The sequence below is a fragment of the Meriones unguiculatus genome, chromosome 7, assembly GCF_030254825.1.
Source record: "Meriones unguiculatus strain TT.TT164.6M chromosome 7, Bangor_MerUng_6.1, whole genome shotgun sequence".
NCBI lineage: Eukaryota > Metazoa > Chordata > Mammalia > Rodentia > Muridae > Meriones > Meriones unguiculatus.
In genome coordinates this window covers 22180197-22203111 of record NC_083355.1, presented here as the reverse complement: position 1 = coordinate 22203111, position 22915 = coordinate 22180197, and the positions used below count along the sequence as shown (strand labels likewise).

Sequence of the window (22915 nt, the reverse complement as noted above, 5' to 3'; positions counted from 1 at the left end):
CGAAAGCAAGGCAGAGGGCCATCTCCAGATTCGGGGTACACTGAAGATAGTACTCAGCTTCCCCAGACTGGGTTCTTTAGCTGTGCTCCGACATCCGACAAGAACAGACATGTCTTGTAAATTGAATGGAAATGTTTGCCGCAGGAGGCACCAAATCACATCTAAGAACAATCCAGGGAACAAAATGCACTTGAGGCGAAGGTCCTCTGCCTTTTCTCCTGGAGCCTCTCCCAAGTTCCCCCAGGCATTGTTCACCATGTGTCTTTCCTTTGATTGTGTTCCGACGTAGCGTTATGTACAGAGAAGTTCAAATATTAAAGATATTTAGCTCAGCAAATATGTAATAAGCGCATGTGGGTAATTGTTATGCATATTTCATAAGTTCATTTCTGTTCTTCTTCGTGAAGGTAATTTTTATCATTAAAACTTTTTGTAAAGCGGGGCTTGGTGGCACGCGCCTGTAATCCCAGCACTCAGGCAGTCAGAGGCAGGCGGATCTCTGTGAGTTCAAGACCAGCCTGGTCTATAAAGTGAGTCCAGGACAGCCAAGGCTACACAGAGAAACCCTGTCTGGAAAAAACAAAAACAAAACGAAAAGGCCCTGGTTGCTTTTGGAAAGGACCCAGGTTTGGTTCCCAGCAGCCACAGGAGCTCACAAATGGTCTCTAACTCCAGTTTCAGGGAATGGAACACCTTCTGGCTTCCAAGGGCTCCAGGCATTCATGTGGTATATGGACATACATGCAAGCAAAACACCCATACACATAAAAGATTAAAGGCTGGGATTAAAGGCATAAAAGCACCCAACAGCAGCCAGTGCTCTTAATACTGAGCTATATCTCTAGCCAGATCCTAATTGTTTAAATGGAGAAGTACAGAAATGAAAAAAAATATATATTTAGCTCAGTGAATACTCACATAATGAGTGTACGTACCAGGTAAATAAGTAATAATTATGACTCATACTCCATAAGTTTGTCTTCATTCTTCTTCCTGAAGGTGATTTTTATCATCACTAAACCTTTTTTTGTTTTTCAGTTTTTAATCTAATTTCACATGTCTGGGTGTTTTGCCTGCGTCTGTGTCTGTGGAGGTCAGAGGACAACTTTTGGAAGTTCAATCTCTCCTTCCACTGTGGGTTCTAAGGGTCACCTTCAGGTGTCGGGAATGGGTGGCGGGAGCCCCTACCTGCGAGGTACCTCGTCCACTCACTAGCAACTATATTTTTTAAAGTTTTGTATGTGTGAGTGTTTTGCATACATGGGTGTTTGTGTACCACATGTGTGCCCGGTACCCTGGGGGCCAGGAGAGAGGGCCTTGGATCCCCTAGAACTGGAGTTACTGACAGTTACTGACATGAGCTACTACATGGGTGCTAAGAACTGAACCCAGGTCTTTAAGAAAAACAGCCAGTGGTCTTAACCACTGAGCCATCTCTCCTGGACCAACAGAGCCTCGTGATCGCACTTGAACACTTCTTAGAACACACACGTTTGTTTTAGGGGTGTACATCTAGAGTGGAATTACGGGCTCCTTCCAGGTACTTGTACATATTTGTCTTCTTACTAGCAGAAGGAGGGTCCCGTGACTCTACAATCCGGTTATTGTCTGTATTTAAAGGTTTTTTTTTTTAAATTGTTTTATTTTATTTACATTTGTGTTCTGCCTCCATGTATGTTTGTGGGATGGTGTCAGATCCCCTGGAACCAGAATCACAGACAGTTATGAGCTGCCATGTGGGTGCTGGGATTTGAACCCCCGGTCCTTTGGAAGAGTAGCCAGTGCTCTTAACCACCAAGCCATCTCTTCAGCCCCTGTTTAACGTTTTTTACCACTTTGGTGGATGTATAGTTCTTGACATGGGCGGTGGCTCCATAGAAGAGCCCTGGAATTAAGCAGAAGGCGATGTCCAAACTAGTGCTGGTAGGGAAAAGAGAGGCCATACAGCTGTGGGATAAAGGAGAGATGGAAGTGTAAAGGTACTTATTAGAGTCTCTCTGCATCTCAAGCTACTCTCTGGGGTTTGCTCAGAAAGACCCTCTGTGGGGTCTCTTTAAGCCGGGAGCTCTTTTGGGGATCTCTCTTGGCTCAGAGTTCCTTGGTAGAGTTTCTTTAGGGGGTAGGTAGCACCTTGTTCCTTAGAGTTGGAAGGTCAGGAGGCAGGGCCTGCAAGGAGAAAGGGCACAGTTTTCACTTTGATTCCAGGCTTCTGACCTTCCTGACCCTTCTCTTGACACAAGAGGTATCAGGGAAGACAAGGCAACTGTTTTCTTTATGCTAGCACCTGGCTCTGTCTGCCTAGCGTCTTTGTGTAGAATCTTCTGGGTTGTGCTTCCTTCTCTCCCTCCCACCCTTCCTTGGGTCCTGAACCTGTGGTGAAGGCTCCCACACAGAGGCAGGAGTGTGCACAGGAGACAGACGTACCCAGCACAGGCTTTGCTGGATTATTTGCTGCCTGTGTGCCCTTGGGTGGGCTTTGTCATGTGTCTAGGTGATGACAGGCTCTCATGGAGTCCAGCTTCGTTCACTTGGTTTGTCTTCTGTATTGGCTTCAGTCAATGAGAAAGAGGTTTTATTGTTGCCTTTTGGCCTGGAGATATGCAGACCCTGAAGTGTTCAGGAGCTGTGTCAGAAGGGTGCTTTATACTTGGTAAAAGAACTCAAAAATTCTGCTGCTGGTGGTGGCACATGCCTTTGATCCCATCATCAGGAGGCAGAGGTAGACGGATCTCTCTGAGTTTGAGGTTAGCCTGGTCTATAAATTGAGGACAGTCAACACTGTTACACAGGAAAACCCTGTTTCAAAAAATAAAAAATAAGTAAGTAAATAAATAAATGCCCCAAACCAAACCAAATCAAACAAAAACAAACCAAAAAACCCCAAAGCTGAGCATGGCAGCCCCCAGATGAATCTCTGAGTTTGAAGTCAGCCTGGTCTACGAAGCTAGTTTCAGGATAGCCATGGCTGTTACCCAGGAAACCTTGTCTCAAAAAAACCAAACCAAATCAAACCAAAACAAAAGAAAACAAAAAAAAAAAAAAAACAACGCCAACCAAAATCCCTCCAGAATTCTAACATTCCAAGATTACCAGAGGTGGATAGGGCTTCAGAATTCAATGGGTTATTCCAACCTGGTAAAACTGAAGCAAGGAAAGGAAAGTGGTCACAAAGCTGGCAAGCAGCCGAACTGGCTGATCTGAAGAAATAAGATGCCCACCAGCCCAAGGGCAGATACGCTGCCCACTTCCCACCTTCTCCCCTGCCCGGAGCCTGGAGGAGCCTGGACTCTGAAGATAGGCCAGACAAGAGCTCTGTCTGCATTGTGAGGCCTCCCTGGAGACCCTGGCTCTCCTGATCAGATCTCTGCCTTAGTGGGCAGGAAGAAGGCTGTCCTGATATGCTTTCACTTGGCCCACCCATGGGGCAGCCATGGAGCTGCCCTGTCAGTACTTAGATGTCATAGGATACGAAAGGGATCTGTGTAGACAAGGTGAAGTCCAGGGCAGTCAGGAGTGGGCTGGAAAGCAAAGTTATAAGGAGGTGTGGAGCATAGTCCCATATGAAAGCTGCCTCTACCTGACCCATACGCTCAAACTTAACTCTGTGTCATAGTCTTCTGCCCTTGATGTTCACGCAGAACGTTTGTGATAGCTGATTCAAGCAGCAGCGAAGGATAGGAGTTGACGGTGCAGAATGAAGCCAGGCAGCTTAGGTTCACATCTTTGTCCCGCTGCTTGCTCTGTGACTTTGAATAAGTTATGTAATCCCCATGCACCTCACTCTTCCTCTCCTAAAAAGACAACACTGATAATGCCTACTCCACGAAGCTATTGTGACCGCAGCTCAGAGGTAGTTAAATGCTGATTCTCATAATTACCTTTTCGTCTATTTCATCAGGCAAGACTGCCCCTAGGGCAAGCTTATCAGATAGATTAATCTATCTGTTCATCTGTCTGTCTATCCATCTATTAAGGGTCTCACTATGTCCGCTCTCGCTGTCCTGGAATTCACTATACAGACCAGGTTGGTCTTGAACTCAGAGATCCTCCTGCCAGGGATCAAAGGTGTGCACCACCGTGCCCAGCCAGAACTATGTTTTCATTTGTGTTGAGGGCTCTCCCCACCCCGAATCTGTTCTCTGGGTCAGCAGCAGTCTGGGATTGTCCCTGTAAGGCAGCTAATGAGACTTTCTAATCAACAAACCAGTGAGAGAATGGAGTAGAGGGGGCTGAAAGGTGGTGGAGGATTTTCTTCATCTGCGCACCAGGCGGAGTGTCTTCCCAGCTCCCAGGAAGCGGGGACTGACAAGGATGTGCAAGGTCTGGCCTTGGCAAGAGCAGGAGATAGGCTTTGGCCTCTGCTTCTTGGAAGCATGTTATGTGAGCATTTGCCTCACAGGTGGCCCAGTCTTGCATTCTGCTTCCCAGAGGCGTGTTGTGGGACCATCCCGCCCACAGGGGGCACAGCCAGGTGGAGGAACCAGCAACAGGGCCTCCACCAGTGACTCTGCCTGTGGATTTCGGGTTCCTCTTTTTTTCTTGGTGACCATAGGGATTCGAGACAAGAGTCTTACTATAGGGCCCAAGCTGGTTTCTCCAAATACATGTGTTGCTGAATATTAATATTTACTATTGATTTATCTTTTAATTAAGCAGCGGTTATTCCCAAACCAGCTGTATACCCACATCACCACACAGAGACTAAGACTTATTTGATTAACCTAGAGCACGATGCTGGGCAATAGTTACTCCACCTTAAACCTCTAAGCCTGCATAGTTTCCTACCATTCAGAATTTCACCCATTATGCTTTCTTTTAGTCGTATCTTAGGTCCAGTTCATCTCCCCTCGTGGTTCCAAGTCTTCTCCTGCCCATCTCTGCTCTCCTACTCCCCCCCAACTCGCTTCCTTCTCCTCCTCTCCAGACCAGTATGTCCCACCCTGTTCTCTCCATTGGACAGCATTGGCTGGTTGCTTAACTGAAAATGCAGAGAACAAATGGTGGCATGTTTATACAACCTTGAGACAGGTGATGCTTATTCTAAGCATCACAATGCAATGTCCGGATTGAAACCAGATAGTGGAGTAGAGGAATCAGCATTTGAATGAACAAGAGTGTATACATTCCACAAGAACATTATACCAACATACGAACATACATGCATGGGCAACCATGCCAGGTTAAGGTAACTGTTGGGGTATATGTGGGGATCTAAACCTGAGACCTTATGCATGCTAGGCAAACACTCTACCACAAAGCTACACCTCCAGTTCTTAGAACCCTTCTCATCTACTGCCTTGCGTTTTCTTCTAACCATTCTCTGTGGTTGAGCCCAACTATTTTGTCCTCCCTGTCCTTTTTACCTCCCTTCCTTCATCTCTTCAGTGATGAAAATTGTCCATTTGAATGGTAAGTGGGGATCTGGAGAGAACTGCCAGAGAACTCCAGTTCAGTTCCCAGGACCAATTCTCAGGTGGCTTACAACTGCCTGAAGGCCAACCCAGAGATCAGACACCTCCGGCCTCTGCCTTTGTGGGTACCCGCACTCAGATGCACACACCCACTTAACAGACACACACTCGTATACATGATTCAAAAAAAGCTGGGCTTGATGGCACACGCCTTCAATGCTAGCACTCAGGGGACAGAGGCAGGTGGCTCTCTGCGAGTTTGAGGCCAGCCTAGTCTATGTAATGACTTCCAGGTCAGCAAAGGCCACATAGTGAGGACCCCCCCCCATTAAATACCAGTAATTAAAAAACAAAAAAAGATGTTAAGTGGCAGGTCCAAGATCCCCGAACTTTATAAGGCTCTGCCACCACTTAAGCTCAGGCTTAAAGTTAAACAGCTGGCTTTTCTGTTCGTCTTATGCTCCTTGACCAGATTCTACTGCTGAGAGAGCCCACTAAGCCACAAGGGTCTCCAGTTCAGCGGGGAGACGCAGGTCCCAACGTCAGGAGAGCTGGTGTAATCTGGGATGAGTTCATGGAAAGGGGGAGGTCTAGGAAGGACAAAAACGCTTGGTGTTTGTTTCCTTTCGGGCACTTCCCACAGGTACTCATCTCTTACCGGAAAGTCCCCTTCGCTAGACAAGTCCTGAAGTCTCAGAAGTGACAATAAAGCCGGACAATAATCTAGTCTGATCATGCTGATACCGTTTTTATTTTACTCTTGAGCATTGAAAACATGGCCTCAGGCCACCTCTTCAGCGAATATTTTTCATGCCCCAGAAGAAGTAGAACTGCCTGCTTGTGTCTGGGTCCCCGCGTGTCCCATACAAATATTTGCCAGGGTGGGGGCTGGAGAGACGGCTCAGCGGTTAAGAGCACCGACTGCTCTTCCAGAGGACCGGGGTTCCGTTCCCAGCAACCACATGGCAGCTCACAACTGTCTGTAACTCCGAGATCTAACACCCTCACACAGACACGCCTGTATGCAAGACACCAATGCATATAAAATAAAATAAAATAATAAAATGAAATGAAATAATTAGTTAAAAAGTCTCCCAGAGCACCTGGACATGTCTTAGAAAACCTATTTCCATTACACACTTGTCTCCTCTCTTCCTTGAGGCAGAGTGGTTGTGGCCGACTCTTTATTCTCAAGATAAAACACAGAGTGCTGGAATTGTGCTCAGTGAACGCATCGTACGTGCAGAGCGGTTCTTGTTCTCTTTGGCTTTCTTGGAGTGAGTGTAGGAAGCGATGGGGAAGACACCAGAAGATGGGTTGGGGGCAGAGGCGGTGCTGAGGCTGTGGAGTGGGAGTGGGGGCATTTGTTCCCTTTGCAGAACGCCCACCTTCACCCTGCCTCACCCCGGGCTGGCGACATCCCAGCCTGGCACGCAGGTTGGGCACTGGGCTTCAGAACTGTCCTCATCGGTCTGCCTTTTTCCCACAGGAGCTCGAAGGATAGGTGGCGAAGATCAGCCTTCCTTTTAGCTAGAGATAAGCATTAAGTAGGAGGCCGACGGGGAGGAGAATGGGGGCAGAGTGGCTTCTGAATCAGAAAAACGCTGGCTTCCCCCAGGAGCTTGAAGAACCGGTTCTGTTCACATTTCTCCCAGGCAGATCGGACACGAGGGAGCCAACTTTATCACTGAGATGTGCCTTCATCATTGAGAGAAACCAATCTTTGTCTCTAGCCCCAACACTTCAGCCCTCCTGCAGTCTTCAGGGTGGCCAGTAGGTGCCGTCAGTTCGCAACTTTTTGGTGTGTCCTCCAGGTCCGGCTCTTGGCGCCTTTCTTCCTCCGACCGCGCCAACGTTCAGCCTTTGCAGAAAGTGGGAGGTGGCCTAATTCCCCAGAAGCCGAAAGACCCCTGCCCGGGGACAAAGAACAGGAAGAGGGCTGGGAAGTGCTCTTTAGTTTGGTGGCTCCTCGGATGTTTGGACCAAACCCTGCCGACCCCATCCACCCCTAAAATCCACTCGGCCTCCGACTACGCCCGGACAGACACAGAAACGAACGCCTCCGTTGGGAAAGATGGGGAAGAAGGTGCTAGCGGGTGGGTCTCTGCCCCCCCCCCCCCACGCTACTCTAGATCTATTGTCATTTCCAACAGGATTGCTGCGAGGGTAAGGGGATAGGTTTATCCGTAGGATGTCATCCAGGGGCAAAAGTGGCGTCGGGAAAATTAAGAAGAGGCTTCCCTTTCTGGGAATCTTTGCCATCGACGGAGAAACTGTCACAATACGCCCGCCTGTGCAGACGATGAGTACAAAGAGTGGCGATCCCTGGAGTTGTTTCAGGGCCCATGGCAGTCTCCTTCCAGAATCTAAGCGAGGCAGCAGAGGGGAAAAAACATCTAGGAAGGAGGAAGAGCCTTGGCACTTTGTCCTGGAGTTCTGGAAGCAGAGTGCAGCAAGGCCCAAATGGAAGCTAGGGCTGGGAATCAAGCGGCAGGAGGTAGAGGAGCAAGTGAGGAGAAGATCACCTATCAGCGCCTTAGGCCGCAGCCCTCCTGGAGCCCTTCTGCTCCACCGCCTTGCTCCTCCTCACTCAGCGCGCTCTCCGGCGCTTGAGACTGGACATACCAGGGTGGAGGGTGGGGGTGGGCGGCCTGAGGACTCTGGCCAGGGAGGGGGGAACTGAACGCGAGGATCTTGAGTTCGCTATGAGGTCAGGTTCTCAGTGGCAGAACGAGGGTCACTCAGGTGACTGGGAAGGAATCCTCCGAGGTCGAGGGACGGGGCCAAGCAGCACCCCCTTGGCCCCCCCCCCCCCCGCACTGCTTCCTCTCCAGGGCTCCGGCTCTGAAGCTCAGAGGCTCTGTGCGCGCGGGCCACCGCGTCCCAACCGCGCTGCTTTCTCCGGAGCAAAGGACTTTCAGATGTTGGAGCAGTGGCGGCGACTAAGGCCAGCGCCCCCTCCCCCTAACGGCCTCCTCTCCCGCCTTAGTTCCCCGTCCCCCTCGCCCGCCCCCTGCTCTCCCACCTCGGGGACGGCGCTGGGGGTGTGGCCAGGGGGCCGGTATAAAGTCCCGGGAGCTGGTCCCGGGCAGCCGCTCAGCCCCCTGCCCCCCGCCGCCTGCTGGGCCGGGCCGAGGATGCAGCGCAGCGCCTCGGTGGTGGCCAGGCTCGCTCCGCTCCAGCGTGCTTGCTAACTTCCCCGGCTCCGTCCCTGCCTGCCGGGGCCGCTCCGTGTCCCCGAGCCCTCCGGGTCTGGTTCTCTAAGCTCTCCGGGCGCTGCCTCCGGGTCCCTCGTAGCCCGCCCGCGAGCTCGCGCTCCCCCGCTGCGTCCCCATCCTTGTCCTCACCATGCTGCCCTTCGGCCTCGTGGCCGCCCTGCTGCTGGCCGCAGGGCCTCGGCCGAGCCTGGGCGACGAAGCCATCCACTGCCCCCCTTGCTCCGAGGAGAAGCTGGCGCGCTGCCGACCCCCCGTGGGTTGCGAGGAGCTGGTGCGGGAGCCGGGCTGCGGTTGTTGCGCCACTTGCGCCCTGGGCTTGGGGATGCCCTGCGGGGTGTACACCCCACGCTGTGGCTCAGGCATGCGCTGCTACCCGCCCCGGGGGGTGGAGAAGCCCCTGCGCACTTTGATGCACGGGCAAGGCGTGTGCACTGAGCTGTCGGAGATCGAAGCCATCCAGGAAAGCCTGCAGCCCTCTGGTAAGGTACACCTGCCCTCCCTCGGGTCACCTTTCCCAAGCGCCCTCCTCCCCGAAACTTGGTTCCCGTTCTGGCTGGCCTGGAAGGCCCCAGAAGCCCCCTGTGAGTTGATGAGAAGGGAGATACGTGGCAGAGCCTGACAGGGACAGCCAAGAAAACTGGCACTTAATCCCAGCACCAGTTGCCACTGGTCAAGGGGAAACAACCCCATCTCTTCATCTCAAACCACCCAGAGACTTTTTGGGGGAAGAGGGGCCTTGGCCTCAGTGATAAGCCGGGCTCCTGAGGCGATTAAGGTAAGTTGAATGACGAGATTCAGTTACGTTTGTCGCGTAGAGCCAGAAAAGGATTGTGTGTGTGTGTGTGTGTGTGTGTGTGTGTGTGTGTGTGAGAGAGAGAGAGAGAGAGAGTAGGGTGTAGGGTTCCTTTCTGTCCCTGATTCCGGAGCCTGGTGAAACCCAAAGGTGTGAGGAGCCAGGGTCTGGACTTTTCACTCATCACCCTATGGTGAAGTGGGACATACAGTTCAGAGGGATTTCGATGGTGATGCACATGAGAATTATACGTCCCCAAAGGCCCGGAAAGCAGGGGAAAGCACGACTCTTTCTGCCAGGGTGGCACGTCCAGGTTTCTTGCTCCTACCTTCTGGCAGGTGCCACCTGGAGGTGGGGGTGCTGGAGGGAAGGACTGGCCGACAGCCCGGAGTTGCAGACACCTTGGGTGTATGGGACCGAGAGGAAAGGAGGGGTAGAGAGACTTTCAGAAGGTCCCTTGCCCTGATCTCGTATTTACTTGAACCTTTTCTTTTTTTCCATTTCTCAGTGGACCTTTCTCAGTTTCTTCTTAGAATCTTTCTCGTGCCCCTTTGTTATTTCCTGCTGTGTCTCTCAACTTCGAGTTTCACCAAACAGCCCCGAGTTCTCTTTTTCTCTGTCTCCTGAGCCTTACTAGTTTTCTTCTCTTGCTCTTTTTTTTTTTTCTTCCTGCTGCCCTCACCCTTCTGACACAGACTCTGTCGCTCTGACAGTGAGTGACTCTTTCTGCGTTTCTGTTGCTTTTTGGATGTTCTGACCATCTGTGTCACGGACTCTGGTTATTGTCTCTTTTCTGACAGCCTCTCTGTGCCTCTTTCTTTCCTGATGCTTGAATCTTCCATTGTTGCAGTCCGGATGCTGGGACTTGAGCCCCAAGCTTCCTGCTCTGGGTCCCAGACCAATCCACTTCCTCAATCCTCAGCAGCTTGTTAGTTTGAGGAAAGCAGGATGCAGGGAAAACAGGAAGGAGGTGGACCCCAGGGGTGCCTCTCTGCCCTTCCTGCCCCTGGGCAAGGAGAGATGGGTCAGCAGAAAACATTCTGGGAGAAATGCCAGACTGGCACCCAGCATTGCTGGAGGTGGAGTGATTCCGTGATCTTGGGGGCAATGAGCTCTGGGGAGATGACGACATTTTTAGGATGCGTACTGTGAGCCTTTGCCCTCCACCAGCTGGTGAGCATCCAGCAGCAGGTGAAGAGCCTCCTCTCTGCCCAACTTGAGCACAAACCAGAAGAGCTTTATGAGAGCCTTCTCCCCTAGTAGCATAGGAGCATCCCGACTGTGTGGAGGAAAGTCAGATCCCCAGGGTTAGGAAGGCCTGGCACAGTTCCTGATTGCTTTGTGGATGTGAGGCAGGCTAGTTTCAAGAGGAGTCTAGGAAGCGGGTACCATTAGGCCTGTTTTGGGATTCGCTAATTCCCCTTCCACTTCCTGCCCTTGGCTTCTATCACACCGTGGGTACGGGTATTTGAAGAGGGAAAAATCAAAAGCCAGGAGGACCCTGGAGACATCAGACACTCGATTGGCAAGCTCTGGTCAGTGCTTTCTAGTCCTCACAGAAGTACTTCCTTGCCATGGTCTGGCACCTTTGCATCACGGGAGGAGCACCGTAGAGCTGTACAAGAGCTTTGCAGAGTATCTGGTGAAATACTGATCAGGGCTCAGACCCCATATCACACCTCATACAACTGACAACGGTCCATAGGCCATTGTCCCTTTTAGGTCTCCAGGTTTGGGACCTGTGTCCCGGAAATACTTTGGTAAAGGGTGTTAGTCTATTTTTTTTTTCCCCTGTTCTTTGCTCATGGGGTTGAGCTTCAGCTGATCATTTAGGAGGGTGGTCCTTTGGCACAAGCTCTCCTTATTTTTATTTTTATTTTTCCTAGGGGCAGGTTGGTTCTCCTTTCTGTTTCCAGCCTGCCCTGTTCTCCTTTCAGACAGGCTGGCAATCAGCACTACTGAGGCCACCAGAGGTGGGAATGGGTGTAAGCGTCTTACGTCTACAATTTCATGTCGTGGTACTGACCCTCGACTCTGGAGATCTGAAAGAGTGTTCAATGGTGAGGTCAGGCTTGGGACAGGGAGTTCCTAAACCAGGCTCTAGGTCCCTCCGGGACAGGGTTAGGGAACAGACAAGCCGGGTTAATTTTTAGTGAACACAGCAAATATTTTCCCTACTCCGATACTGGGAATCTAGTCGTGTCATGGGAACTGGGCCTTCTCAGACATTCTGTCCTTTAGCAGAGAGGGGAGGAAGAGCATGGCTGCCTAGAGTTTCTCTTTAATACTGACGAAGCTCAGATTATTGGTGCTTAAAGTGGCCGAAGACATGTCTCCCTTCCTCTTTTCCACCTAGGCAGTTTCAGTTTCCTCTTCTATCAATTGTCTCATAGTTTTGGGGTGTTTGGCATAGAATATAAGTCCATAGATTGGAGTGATTTTGAGGGTGGAGATGGAGAAGCTCAGGCTGGGACTTTGGAGACCATAGGTAAGGGAACACAGTTGGGGAGAGTCAGAGGAGTGGAGTGAGGTTGGTTGGCTTTGCAGAATCTCTTGTAAGACACCACCTAGAGCAAAATCTCAAAGAAACAACCTGGTATCCTTCGTGGGTTGTCTTGGGTTCTCCAGCTAGGGTCTAGGGCATGAAGGAAGAGAGGGGCATTTTTGATGGGCAGGTAAGTGACCCTCCAGAGCATGGCTGAAACTTCTGAGTCTGGGTGACAGGATCCACTCAGTTCTTAGCCTGGGTGTCTTGAGGGCCTGGTCTTGAAGAGGATCATGGGAGTGAAATTAAGCAGCAGGAACTTTGCCTCTCCTGGAGCCAGAGCTGTGCCCGGCTGATCCCTGGGGGCTCCTCACCCTGCTTTGCTGTAGAGCGAAGAGCAAGACTTCTGCCATGGTTGGATGACAGTTTGCTCAGATCCGGGCAGAAGCTAGAGGGGAAGACCCGCTTCATGTTGGCAGCTCCACCTTCTAGTCGGGCTTCTTGGAGACCTAATGAGAGGAGGGGTCAGCCTCCAGCTCCTGCTCAGAGGCACAGAGACTTTGGTGGAGGGCGTTAGAAGCTAAACGGTGCCAGAAAGTTAATGTTTTTGAGAGGCGCAGCACGGTGGACTCTAGGATGAGTCCTCGGCCTGCCAGGTAAGCATAGATAGACAGGGAAAAGTTACAGATTAAATGGAGAGTCAACAAACCGTGGTCAGAGAGAGCAGGATGTCAGCGTGCCCTGGCTTGGTCCATGTTTCTGACCGGCGCCAGGGTCAGAGTACTTGAGTGGGTGTAGAAGTACGTACCTGGACAAGCATGTGTCTGGACATGTGACTGTTCGTAAACACTTGTGAATCTGTGTCGGTGGGTGGGTGTGGACTCACCTGTGTTATGACCCCAGGCGAATAAGAAGCTACTCTCCCAAGATGGCGGTTCTTAACTATTCTAAGTGTAGAGATTCGAACTGGGGATCACTGGACTAGATCACGGAGACACCCACACTCAGAGGCCGGCACGCTGCTGACTCCGCTGTGCTCAGTTAAGGTCCTCTGTGATATCGTCTGCATAAACTATGCTTCTAGGCTCGCTCTATGTCCTGTGCAGTTTTAGGTTTCAACAAGGTATTCAGTTGTTCTCATTAATGAGGAACATCTCAAATACCCATGGGTAAGCTCCCAAGAACTGCTATTGTTGGCTTGTATTCACAGAAATGCCACACTGGGAAGACATACTGTGGTCAAATCTCTGGGCCATCTTTTTAGGGGCTCTTGTGGGGGGTCATCCTATTATAGCTCTGGGACTGTGGGGTAGGGTTACTCTATCTCCTGAGGCAATTCCTTTCTCTAAAAACTCCTAAAACAAAACTAAAAAAAAAAAAACAAAAAATCACTTGAGGGCCTTGGAGCCAGATGCGGTGGCTCCCACCTATAACCCAGTACTTAGGTGGTGAGTCGAGGAGGACGGGGAATTCAAGGCCAGCCTCGGCTACACAGCAAGTAGGAGGCCTGACGGGGCTGCAGGAAACCCTGTCTCCAAAGAGAAGGAAAAGAAAAGGGATGCGAGGGCTGCAGTTGTAGCTTAGGGATAGAATGCTTGCCTCAAATTCTCCTTTACCCCCTGAACTCTGAGCCTAAAAACATGTTTACAAAAAAAAAAAAAAAAAAAAATCAGATTGTGCAAAGCCATTCAGACTGTGAAAAGACTGCAAATCAGGGAGAATGCATTGCTGGGGTGATGTACTTAGAGTCAGTCCTGGGTTGTGTCCTGTGGATCCCACTGATGCCCTCCATCCCCTTTAGCTGACTCTCCCAAGCTTGATGGGGGACTGGGGCCCCCTTGGGGCTACCCTTTGCTCACATAAGCAGAGGATGGTTGTGTCTCACTGTTCCATCTATCTCTGTTTTTTAATGCTACACTAACACTTCACTCAAAGACAAAATTTATCCCTGGTGAGTCAGTTTTATTTTGGTATGGCATCTTAACAGACTTTTTTTTTTTTTTTTGGTGGTTTAGATCTCTCCTAGCCTGCTGTCTCTTCGTCTACATTCTTCCTTTCCCTTGTCCCCCAAACTAGAAGAATAAAACAAAAACCAACTCCCCAGCTTTGGCTAGGCAGAAAAATACCATTTGACCCAGAGGCAGCTCTGGGACTGTTGCCATGTATGGAGGAACCTGCTAACTCCTCAGGAAAAAAAAAAGTCCTGACGCAAACCAGATGTAACCTCCTGTCCGCCTGCCAACATCTGGAATGCTGGCAGGGCCTCTGCACTTGGGCCCGCATTGAGCTGCCAAGTCTGAGTATTTCAGAGGTGGCTCTGATGTGCTGAGAACTCCTCCAGCCCCCTTCTCAGCTCTGCCTTGCATTCTGGCCCCAGCAGCCAGGACGGAGTAGCATGGTCACAATGTAGGACCTTCTGGATTGGGGCAGCTCACTAGAGCCTTCAGGAAGGGGCTGTGGAGACAGGGTCTGCCCTCATAATTTGCATATCCAAAAATAGCCTTTTTGCATGCTTCTGGTCCACTCACAGGGACATTGAACAGGGGCTAAAGTTTAAGGATGTGAGAATTAGAGGTAGAGAGAGGGTGGAGGAATGTGTGGCTGTTTTCTTTGTTCTGGGGCCACACAGGGGGCTAGGTCTCTCCCCTCTCCCTCCCTTCCTCTCTCTCTCTCTCTCTCTCTCTCTCTCTCTCTCTCTCTCTCTCTCTCTCTCTCAGGCAGGCACACACTCACACACACTTACAGACCCAGACAGTGGCAGAACCTTTGGGGCCAGACTCCTCGCTCATGGAAAATATGATTTTGGCCCTAGGGATGCCCGACAGGCTCAGCCAGATGCTGAAAGAGCAAGGAAGGAGACAGGAAGGGAGAGCAGATGGAGAGGGGGATGGTGGGAGGAGCTGAGCAGAGGGGGAGAAGATCCAGTTGTCTCCCCCTTCCCACTGCCTGCCTCAGACCTCCCTGCAGGACCCAGGGGACCCCCCTGCCATCTGGGCAGCTGCAGCGGGTGACTCATCTGAATCCTGAACTGGGTGGGGAGAGGAACAAGTCAAGGACTTCGAGCGGAATATTCTTCCAAAGAGATGCAGAGGAGTGGGGTGGGGGGTGGGGGGCGCGTTTCTCCCTGCCCCAGACTCTGCAGTGCAATGCAGGAGGGAGCAGGTAGGGGGTCGGAGGAGTGAAAAACCTCTGCTCTGATGCTGACCTCTGCCTTTCTCGGACGGCCTGCAGACAAGGATGAGAGCGAACATCCCAACAACAGCTTCAACCCCTGCAGCGCCCACGATCATAGGTGCCTGCAGAAGCATATGGCCAAAATGCGAGATCGGAGCAAGATGAAGGTCCTGGGGACACCCCGGGAGGAACCCCGGCCTGTGGTGAGCACAGCAAACACTGAAGCTTTCTGTGTGTGTGTGTGTGTGTGTGTGTGTGTACAAGGTGTATCTATCTCATCAGGACCCAAGGAGAATCCTCATTTCTCTCTTTGTGATTCGTTTTTTTCGCTCTGCACGTAAATGTTGGCAGAGCAGAGCTGATTGGTAAAAGCAGGGCCCAAGTCACCTAGTGTTCCGTTTTTCTTTTTTCTTCCTTTCTTTCTTGTTGGTTTTTCATGACAGGGTTCCCCTGTGTAGGCCTGGCTGTCCTCCTGGAACTCACTCTGTAGACCAGGCTGGCCTCAGACTCAGAGATCTACCTGCCTCTGCCTCCCAAGCGCTTGGGATTAAAGGTGTGCGCCACCACGGCCCAGCTTTTTTATTTGGTTGGTTGGCTTTTTGAGACAGGGTTTCTCTATGTAGTCCTGGCTGTCCTGGAACTCGATCTAAAGGCCAGGCTGGCCTTGAACCGGGAGACCAGCCTGCCTCTGCCTCCCAAATGCTGGGAGGTATGCCACCACCACCAACTCTTGGCTGTTTTTCTTGGATTCTCTGTCCAAGTCTTGTGAACAAAAGGGTTTTAATAAGCTGGCCATAGGAAGAAGATTTGGGGTCCTATTCTAGGGTCTGGCTAGTTGTCGCAGTGGGTCAAGCCTGCGTGTTACTCTGTTTACCCTGCTTGCTTAGGCCTCTGTATGTTTCTAAGGCCCCTTTCCTTACCACTCCCTCCTTTAAAGTGGCTTTAAACAAATAAATAAATAAACTTATCATCGGTTGTAAGACAAGGTCTCACTTTTAGCCCAGGCTGGCTAGAACTCCCCACGTACACCAGGCTAGCCTTGAACTTACAGCAATCCTCCTGCTTCTACCTCCGGTTGTGGGAGGGCTCTCTGTCAGACCTTCTCCTCAGCGACCGCCACGGCGGCCTGAGACTTGAGTTTCTGCTCTCACTTGTTAGCACCCAGGCCTTGACTCTTTGTTCAGGGCCTTCAGCCCTCCTTGAGTTCAGAGTCCCAGCTAGATCCTCCTCACGAACCGAGCGGTTTTTCTCTAACCTCCCCAGCCGCAGGGCTCCTGCCAGAGCGAGCTGCACCGGGCCCTGGAGAGACTGGCTGCCTCGCAGAGCCGCACCCACGAAGACCTCTTCATCATCCCCATTCCCAACTGTGACCGCAATGGCAACTTCCACCCCAAACAGGTGGGTGCCTCCCCCTGCTTCCCATTCTGGGCCTCAGCCTGGGGAACGCCTGGCTCTCCTCAGGGTGCTCCCGAAGGGGCATCTTAGGCAGGGAAGCTCCCCAAATCCAACCCAACCACTCTCCCTAAGCCCTTCTGAAGCACCTCAGCGTGTTCTGTCCTCCTCCTTCCTTTTGGAACGGCCTAGCCCAAGTCACAGAGTGAGTTCATGGCGGAACTTGATTTCCTTCCAGGACTGTTTGCTGCTCCCTCTTGATGGTGTAGACCCTGCTCCCAACATCCCTCCCCCTCCCTTTTCACCAAAGTCGTCCTCCCTAAGCCCATGCTATAAGATCAAGGAGGAAACAGCTCACGCTTCTGCAGCTGAGCTCAGGCTCCTGGGTGAGGTAAAGATGGAGGTAGAGCCGGGCGGCCTGAGCCTAAGACAGTCACGTGGAAAGAGGGCTCAGGAGAGAAGGCAGCGGGTATAGCAGCAGTCACATTCACTCACGCCCTCAGCGCCCAGCATGCCGCTGTGTACAGCAGGAGGTGACCTATCTGGACTGAGCACCGGAGTGCCTTGTGCCGAATGTGGCCGGGGGAGCCTTGGCGAGCTTCTGGTCTAGGTTGTGTGAGCACAGGCACATAGGTTGCCCTCCCGCTACGGACACATCAACCAGCAGAGGCTTCAGTAGGAGGATGACATGGTACTGTCCTCTGACAGTACCTCATCGATCGCAGCGTGGCAAGATGAGGGTGTGGGGTTTTGTGTGACTGGTGAAGGAAGGGACAGAAAGGGCTCCTTGGAACCGGATCCTGGCCCGTCTTCAGCCTTCTTCCCAACACAAACTTGACCATTTTTTTAGAGCAGTTTTTGGGGTTATGAGAAAACGAGGAGAAAGTGCAGAATTCTACTGTGACTTCATCAAAGCTTGTTTTTTTTTCACTCATTCCATACAGAGGTAGAGTGTATATGATGTAATCGATAATTTTTTTTTTCTCTTTTGAGTCTGGCTTTGAAACACACTTTTGAGCACCCATCTCCGCTCCCAGTCTGATTTTAGCCCGTCCTCAGTTCTTCTGACCTTGACTTCTGTCTTAATTCTGATGTTAAGTTTCTTGCAGCCATCCTCCTGCCTCTGCTTCCTAAGTTCTGGGGTTACAGGCATTGTGCCACATCTGGCCCAACATCTTCTGACGTGGGCTCTCAACTTCACCTGGCCCATGCTTTACCCATAATCCCTAACCCATCTTTAGCTGTGGTCCTGATGCTGCCTTCACCCCAACTTGCATCCTGTGCTCAGCTATAATCCCACGTTACAAATCCCAGCCCAGTCACAGCATCTCCAGTGAGCCCAGCCTTTACAATCCATCTGTGCCTTTAAGTGTAAGGGCCTCCTCTGGTCGTGCCTCTGGAAGCTCTCCAGAACTCCCCTTGGACAAGACTCCCCGCTGCAGTGAGCTCTGGGGACTGGTGCTCAAAATAGACCCCTTGCCTTCAGATACCATCCTGGAGGAGCAAAACTGTCCGGCCTGGGGGCTGGGCTGGAGGTGGGACGTCCTCAGCTCTTGTTTCCTTTGCAGGAGCTGACTGACCTCTTATGTCCTTGTCTTGACAGTGTCACCCCGCCCTGGATGGACAGCGCGGCAAGTGCTGGTGTGTGGATCGGAAGACAGGAGTGAAGCTTCCAGGGGGCTTGGAACCCAAGGGGGAGCTGGACTGCCACCAGCTGGCTGACAGCTTCCAAGAGTGAGGCCTGCCCGCAGGTGGGGGACTCGGTGCCCCCTGCTAGGCCCCTGTGATCTGGGGGGCTGTAGAGTTGACCTGGCATGGAGTCTCGGTCTGAAGCCTGGCTCTTTGCCTCTGGCCCTGCCCAAAGTTTCCCTTGGTGTAGTTTGCGTGTGTTCATGTGTTACGTGTGTGTGCGTATGTACGTGCGTTTACGGGGTGTGTCCCACAGGGTAAACCTGAGCTTGGAGTGCCCGCTATGGGCTTAGATAGGCCAGGAGGTCTGAGTGTAGCAACAGGAAGCCCCAGTGTGTTCTTAAATCAGTCTTGAATTCATTCATTCATTCATTCATTCATTCATTCTGCCATCCAAAACCATGTATTGACAACATACTTTGTGCCAGCTTTAGTGTTCAGCCCCGGGAGGACTCATTCGGATGTCCTCTGACTGCCGTGGTGTGAGGTGTTCCTATAAGGCCCGTGGGAGAGGAATGGATGGGGTCAGAGGAAGGCCTGAAAGACGGGGGTCGGGGAGGTGGGCTTATTGAGCATGCAGGAGAGAAGAAAGAAGGCAAGATTGGATTTCGTGTGTCTGATGGAGAAGAAGAGTCATGTGCTGGGGGTGAGGAGCTGTGGAGGTCCTGTTCTGGTCCCCAGTTGTGACTGGTCATAAAGTCACCAGGCTGACCCTCTTTCCAGTTGCCCTCTGGCTCTGTCCCCCTCCCCATGTCCCCTCTCCCCTTTACACCTCCGGTCCTACCCTCTTTATCCCCCTGGGCATTTTCTGGCTTGCCTGGATAGACTTAGAGACCTGCTTGTTGGCTGTGATGTCTTTTCATTCTTCTTCTTCTTTTTTTTTAAAAAAACAAAACAAAACAAAACAAAAAAAACAGAACAAAACCAAAAAGTGTCCAGGTGATTGTGTTTGGTTGATTTATTTACAGTGAGAGGTAAGGATGGATCAGGGGTGGAGGGAGGTGGGCCTTGTATGGCCCCAGACCTTTCTGATTGGTGAGCGACTGCTACAAACCGGAAGCCCTCCCCTGGGGTTTCTCCCAAGGCAGTTCCACTGTCGCATAGGAGGTGGGTCCTGTGGCTTTGGAGGCGTGGCCAAGGAAGCCGTCTGCGCCCACCGCGGGCTCCTGTATCAGGTACTCAGTGGCGCTGGGACGTTTCCTAGGGTTTGCACAACGCGGGTTCACAGCTCGATTTAGTTTAACAATTTAGATGGTAATGGAGAGGATTTGCCGGACGGGGATGGTGCTGGTGCGTTGCAGCTCATTCCACAGCTCCAGTGTCCGTGTTCTTGACTGGGGACGGGCATAATGGCTCCAGTGTTCAGTTCTGAAAGGCTGGGAGAGTGGAAACCGTTGGCTTTAAACCTGAAGTGTCAGAACGTGTTCCCTGGTGGAGCCATAGCCATGTTCCCTTAGCTTCTGCTTCCACAGGGTGTGTGTGTGTGTGTGTGTGTGTGTGTGTGTGTGTGTGTAGGGATGGGCTGATTTCTGATGGAGGTCCCTTCCCTGGAGGCTCTGTGTTGTCTCTTGCTTTCTGGGGAATAGTGACCTGCCCCAGTCCCCTCCCTGATCCAGAGACTCCTTAGGCCTCTAACATCATTGGCTCCGAACTTCTTTATTGCCCAGACTTCCTACTGAGGCTGTAGCAATCCCTGAGGCACCAGGCTGCTGCCATCAGCAGGAGGTAACAGAGCTGAGACTTGGTCCTCCGATCCCTGGGCTCCTTTGGGGGCCAAGGCATGTTGAGGTAGTTGGGTGGTGTAGCCTGAAAATGAAATCTGGGGTTCCTCAGCCAAGTATAGGGACCTACTTCTTTCCCTAGGGCACACCTTCCCATCCCTGCTTCCTTGACCCTCTCTGGCCTCTAGCCTTGCACTCTTGGTAAGGGGTTCTAGGAGAGCTCTTTCCTCTCCCAAACCTCTAAAGCAGAGCCTAGCGTATTAACATGTGCAATGGCTCGTGTGTGTGTGTGTGTGTGTGTGTGTGTGTGTGAGACAGGAAAGATAATGTGACCACATCCACAGAGTATGCATTTCCCTTCAGTTAACTCATGAGTGAATCTTCAGGGGGTAAGTTGTAGGCCTCTAGGAGAGGTGTGTAGCACCAGATAACAGAGGCCATGTGCTTTGGAGAGGTTCCACAGTTCATGGCAAACACCTCTCCTCTCCTGGGTAGGCTGTCCTATGTCAGGGAGAGTAAAAGCAGCACTGTGTTTTCACGACCTTCCCAGTCAGACATGCCCTCCTGACCTGGCCTCCACGTGCCCTTCAGCAGTCCCAGGACTGGCAGCTCAGGAGGGAGAATGCAAGGACCAAACTTTTATGCCCTTGTGGGGCCACTGTGCCTTGAGAACCGAGTTCCTGTCCGCTCAGTTCTGCCTCCACAAGAGACTTATTTTCTGGACTAGCAAGGTGGCTCAGTGGGTAAAGGCACTAGCCGCCAAGCCTGAAGACCTGAGTTCAGTTCCTGGGACCCACATGGTCAGCTGCAAGTTGTCTTCTGACCTCCACAGGCGTGTAGTGGCATGTGCAAGCCCAAACATTACATTCTCTGTCTCTGTATCTCTCTCACACACATACAAACACACATATTAATATATGCAAAAAATGTTTCCTTCTACTGGCCTGACACGGAGGTCAGGGTGGGAGTTCCTTGGCTCATCCATGCCCTGGCATTTGGTTCCCATTTCTCATCTCTCAGTGGCGATCAAATCCTGGTCTGCTGAGGGTGGCTTAGCCCTCTGCCCTGTCATCTAGAAAGGTACTGAAGTTAAGCCTCTGCCATCCCCCAGCTCCTTCCAGGAAAAGCCTATCATCTCGGCTCTTTGGCCCTCTGCCACCAAGCTGTTCCCAGGAATGTCATGAAGTATGCAAGGACTCGGGTACCACCAGAGTCCCCCTTCCTGGAAGGCGTGTGGTTGTTTGGTAGATGACCCCGAAACATTCCTAGCTAAAGAAATTCCAACTGTGTTTCAGGTCTTTAGACTAGTGTCACCTCTGAAGCAGGAGAGAGTAGGGATGTAGTGGGCTGAAGGTCCTTAACAGGAGGGGGAAGGGCAGGGGCAGGGGCAGGGGGAGCACAGTTGTGAGTAGAGAGGACAAGTGAGGGGAGACAAAGGAATTGGCCTTTGAGCACACCCATTGTGGGGTCCCAATAGCACCTCAGTCCTTGGAGGGTCTAATCAGATCCTGCCCACTCTCTGCCTGAGGCCCCAGGGGTTGGGGAGGGTTGAGGTCAGAGGCTAGAAGTGGGGGTTATGCAGATAATTAGAAACAGACTTTCCTGAGTGTCAGGCGCCATGGAGACCACCACTCCCCTCTCCTTCTTTCCTCAGGTCTCCAGGTCACCTCCCAACCCCCCATCTAGAGAATCGCAGCCAGGCTGATGGAGCCTGTGAGTGGAAACTTCAAGGAACTGGCTCCCCAGGCCCTTACACAGTCTCTAAAGTGCAAACAACATATTTTCACCATGCAATGGTATTTAATTACACATAAAAACAGAGCCATTAAACTGAAATTAAACCCTTGTTGGAATCACTTAATTCAGGGCATGACAAATTGCTTTCAGCGGAGGCGGCAGCGCAGTCCCCAGGGGTGGAGCTGGGGGGGAGGAAGAATGGAGATTAGCGGCTTCCATGGCTGGCTCACTCTCCTCATTTTCTTGGTCCCCTTCCCAACCCGAAATTCTGAACCCGGAGCCAGAACCCTCTTTGGAAAGACCACCCAGGCCAAGGGGGAAGGCTCTAGATACGGTCGCGATGACGGGAACAGGAGGTCGGGAAGTCACCGTTCCACCCAGTTCTTGACGGCTCCGGCTATACGGATGGGGAAGCCGAGGCCCAGATGGGACAGGAATCCAGGCCAGGATTAGACCCTGGCACCCATCCATGCCCACACAGGCTGGTTTGTCTCCCTCCCTCCTCCCAAGCTGATAGCGCTGATCCTGAGCCTGGAGAAAAGTTGGGGCTGTGCGGTGAGGGTTGGAGACCAGAAGTGACCTTGGGTAGCTTTCTAGGGGGCCTCAAACTCACAGAGGTCCTCCTGCCCGTGCCTCCCGAGTGCTGGGTTTAAAGGCGTGAGCCACCACTGCCCGACTCAATTGGACTATTGATGGGTACAATGGATCCCAGAGATATGGGAGACTCTCCAGGAATGTTATGCTGGGAGAGGTAAAAGGCACCAATCAGAAGGGGAGTTTGTCTTTCAGAAAGAGACTTCACACAGTTCTAAGGACTTGGACCACATTGGGGAATGAGACTGAGGCCCAGACAAGGATGGCTTACTGGTTGGCAGAACCACACCTTGGTCAGGACTTGCTTACCCAGACAAGGATGGCTTACTGGTTGGCAGAACCAAACCTTGGTCAGGACTTTGGGGGTCTACTTAAACCGTATTCTCGTTTAAGGATCCTGGAAGACAGACTTGGGGGCATTCTCAGGATCTCTGCCTTTCTTCCTGGATCTTGTAACTGGCTTACGAAGGACAGGTGGCCTTAGCCCAAGTTTTGACCCCAGGTTTGGCAACCACAAAGGGACAGAGACATATTTTTGGGGTGCCTGTTACTCGAAGTGGGGCTGACCCCAGGTGGAGAGCTAAAGTGGACTCCAGGGACATTGTCTCCTTTCTCCACTTTAGTGGCAGCAGCTGCTTTTTACCTGTTTGCTCTGGCAAAACAAACATTTTGTGATTGCGTGTAGAAGACACACTTATATT

The 22915-nt window shown here is 51.7% G+C and overlaps 1 protein-coding gene across 4 annotated transcripts; it reads left to right on the top strand.

The window, feature by feature from the left end:
- The first annotated feature begins 8492 nt into the window (after window positions 1–8492).
- Igfbp4 (insulin like growth factor binding protein 4) lies at window positions 8493–21729 on the top strand. Of its 4 annotated transcripts, none has more exons than XR_009592795.1 (6): window positions 8493–9108; window positions 15139–15284; window positions 16345–16479; window positions 18077–18224; window positions 19830–19887; window positions 21538–21729. XR_009592795.1 is itself a non-coding variant. In XM_021653467.2 (5 exons), the coding sequence occupies exons 1-4, from the start codon at window positions 8760–8762 to the stop codon at window positions 18209–18211; spliced, it is 765 nt and encodes a 254-aa protein (XP_021509142.1). In that variant the 5' UTR covers window positions 8493–8759; the 3' UTR covers window positions 18212–18224; window positions 21538–21729. The 4 variants fall into 4 exon arrangements, 1 of the variants encoding a protein (XP_021509142.1); XR_009592794.1 differs by having other exon boundaries at window positions 18077–19337; XR_009592793.1 differs by lacking the exon at window positions 19830–19887 and having other exon boundaries at window positions 18077–19337.
- The last annotated feature ends 1186 nt before the right edge of the window (window positions 21730–22915 follow it).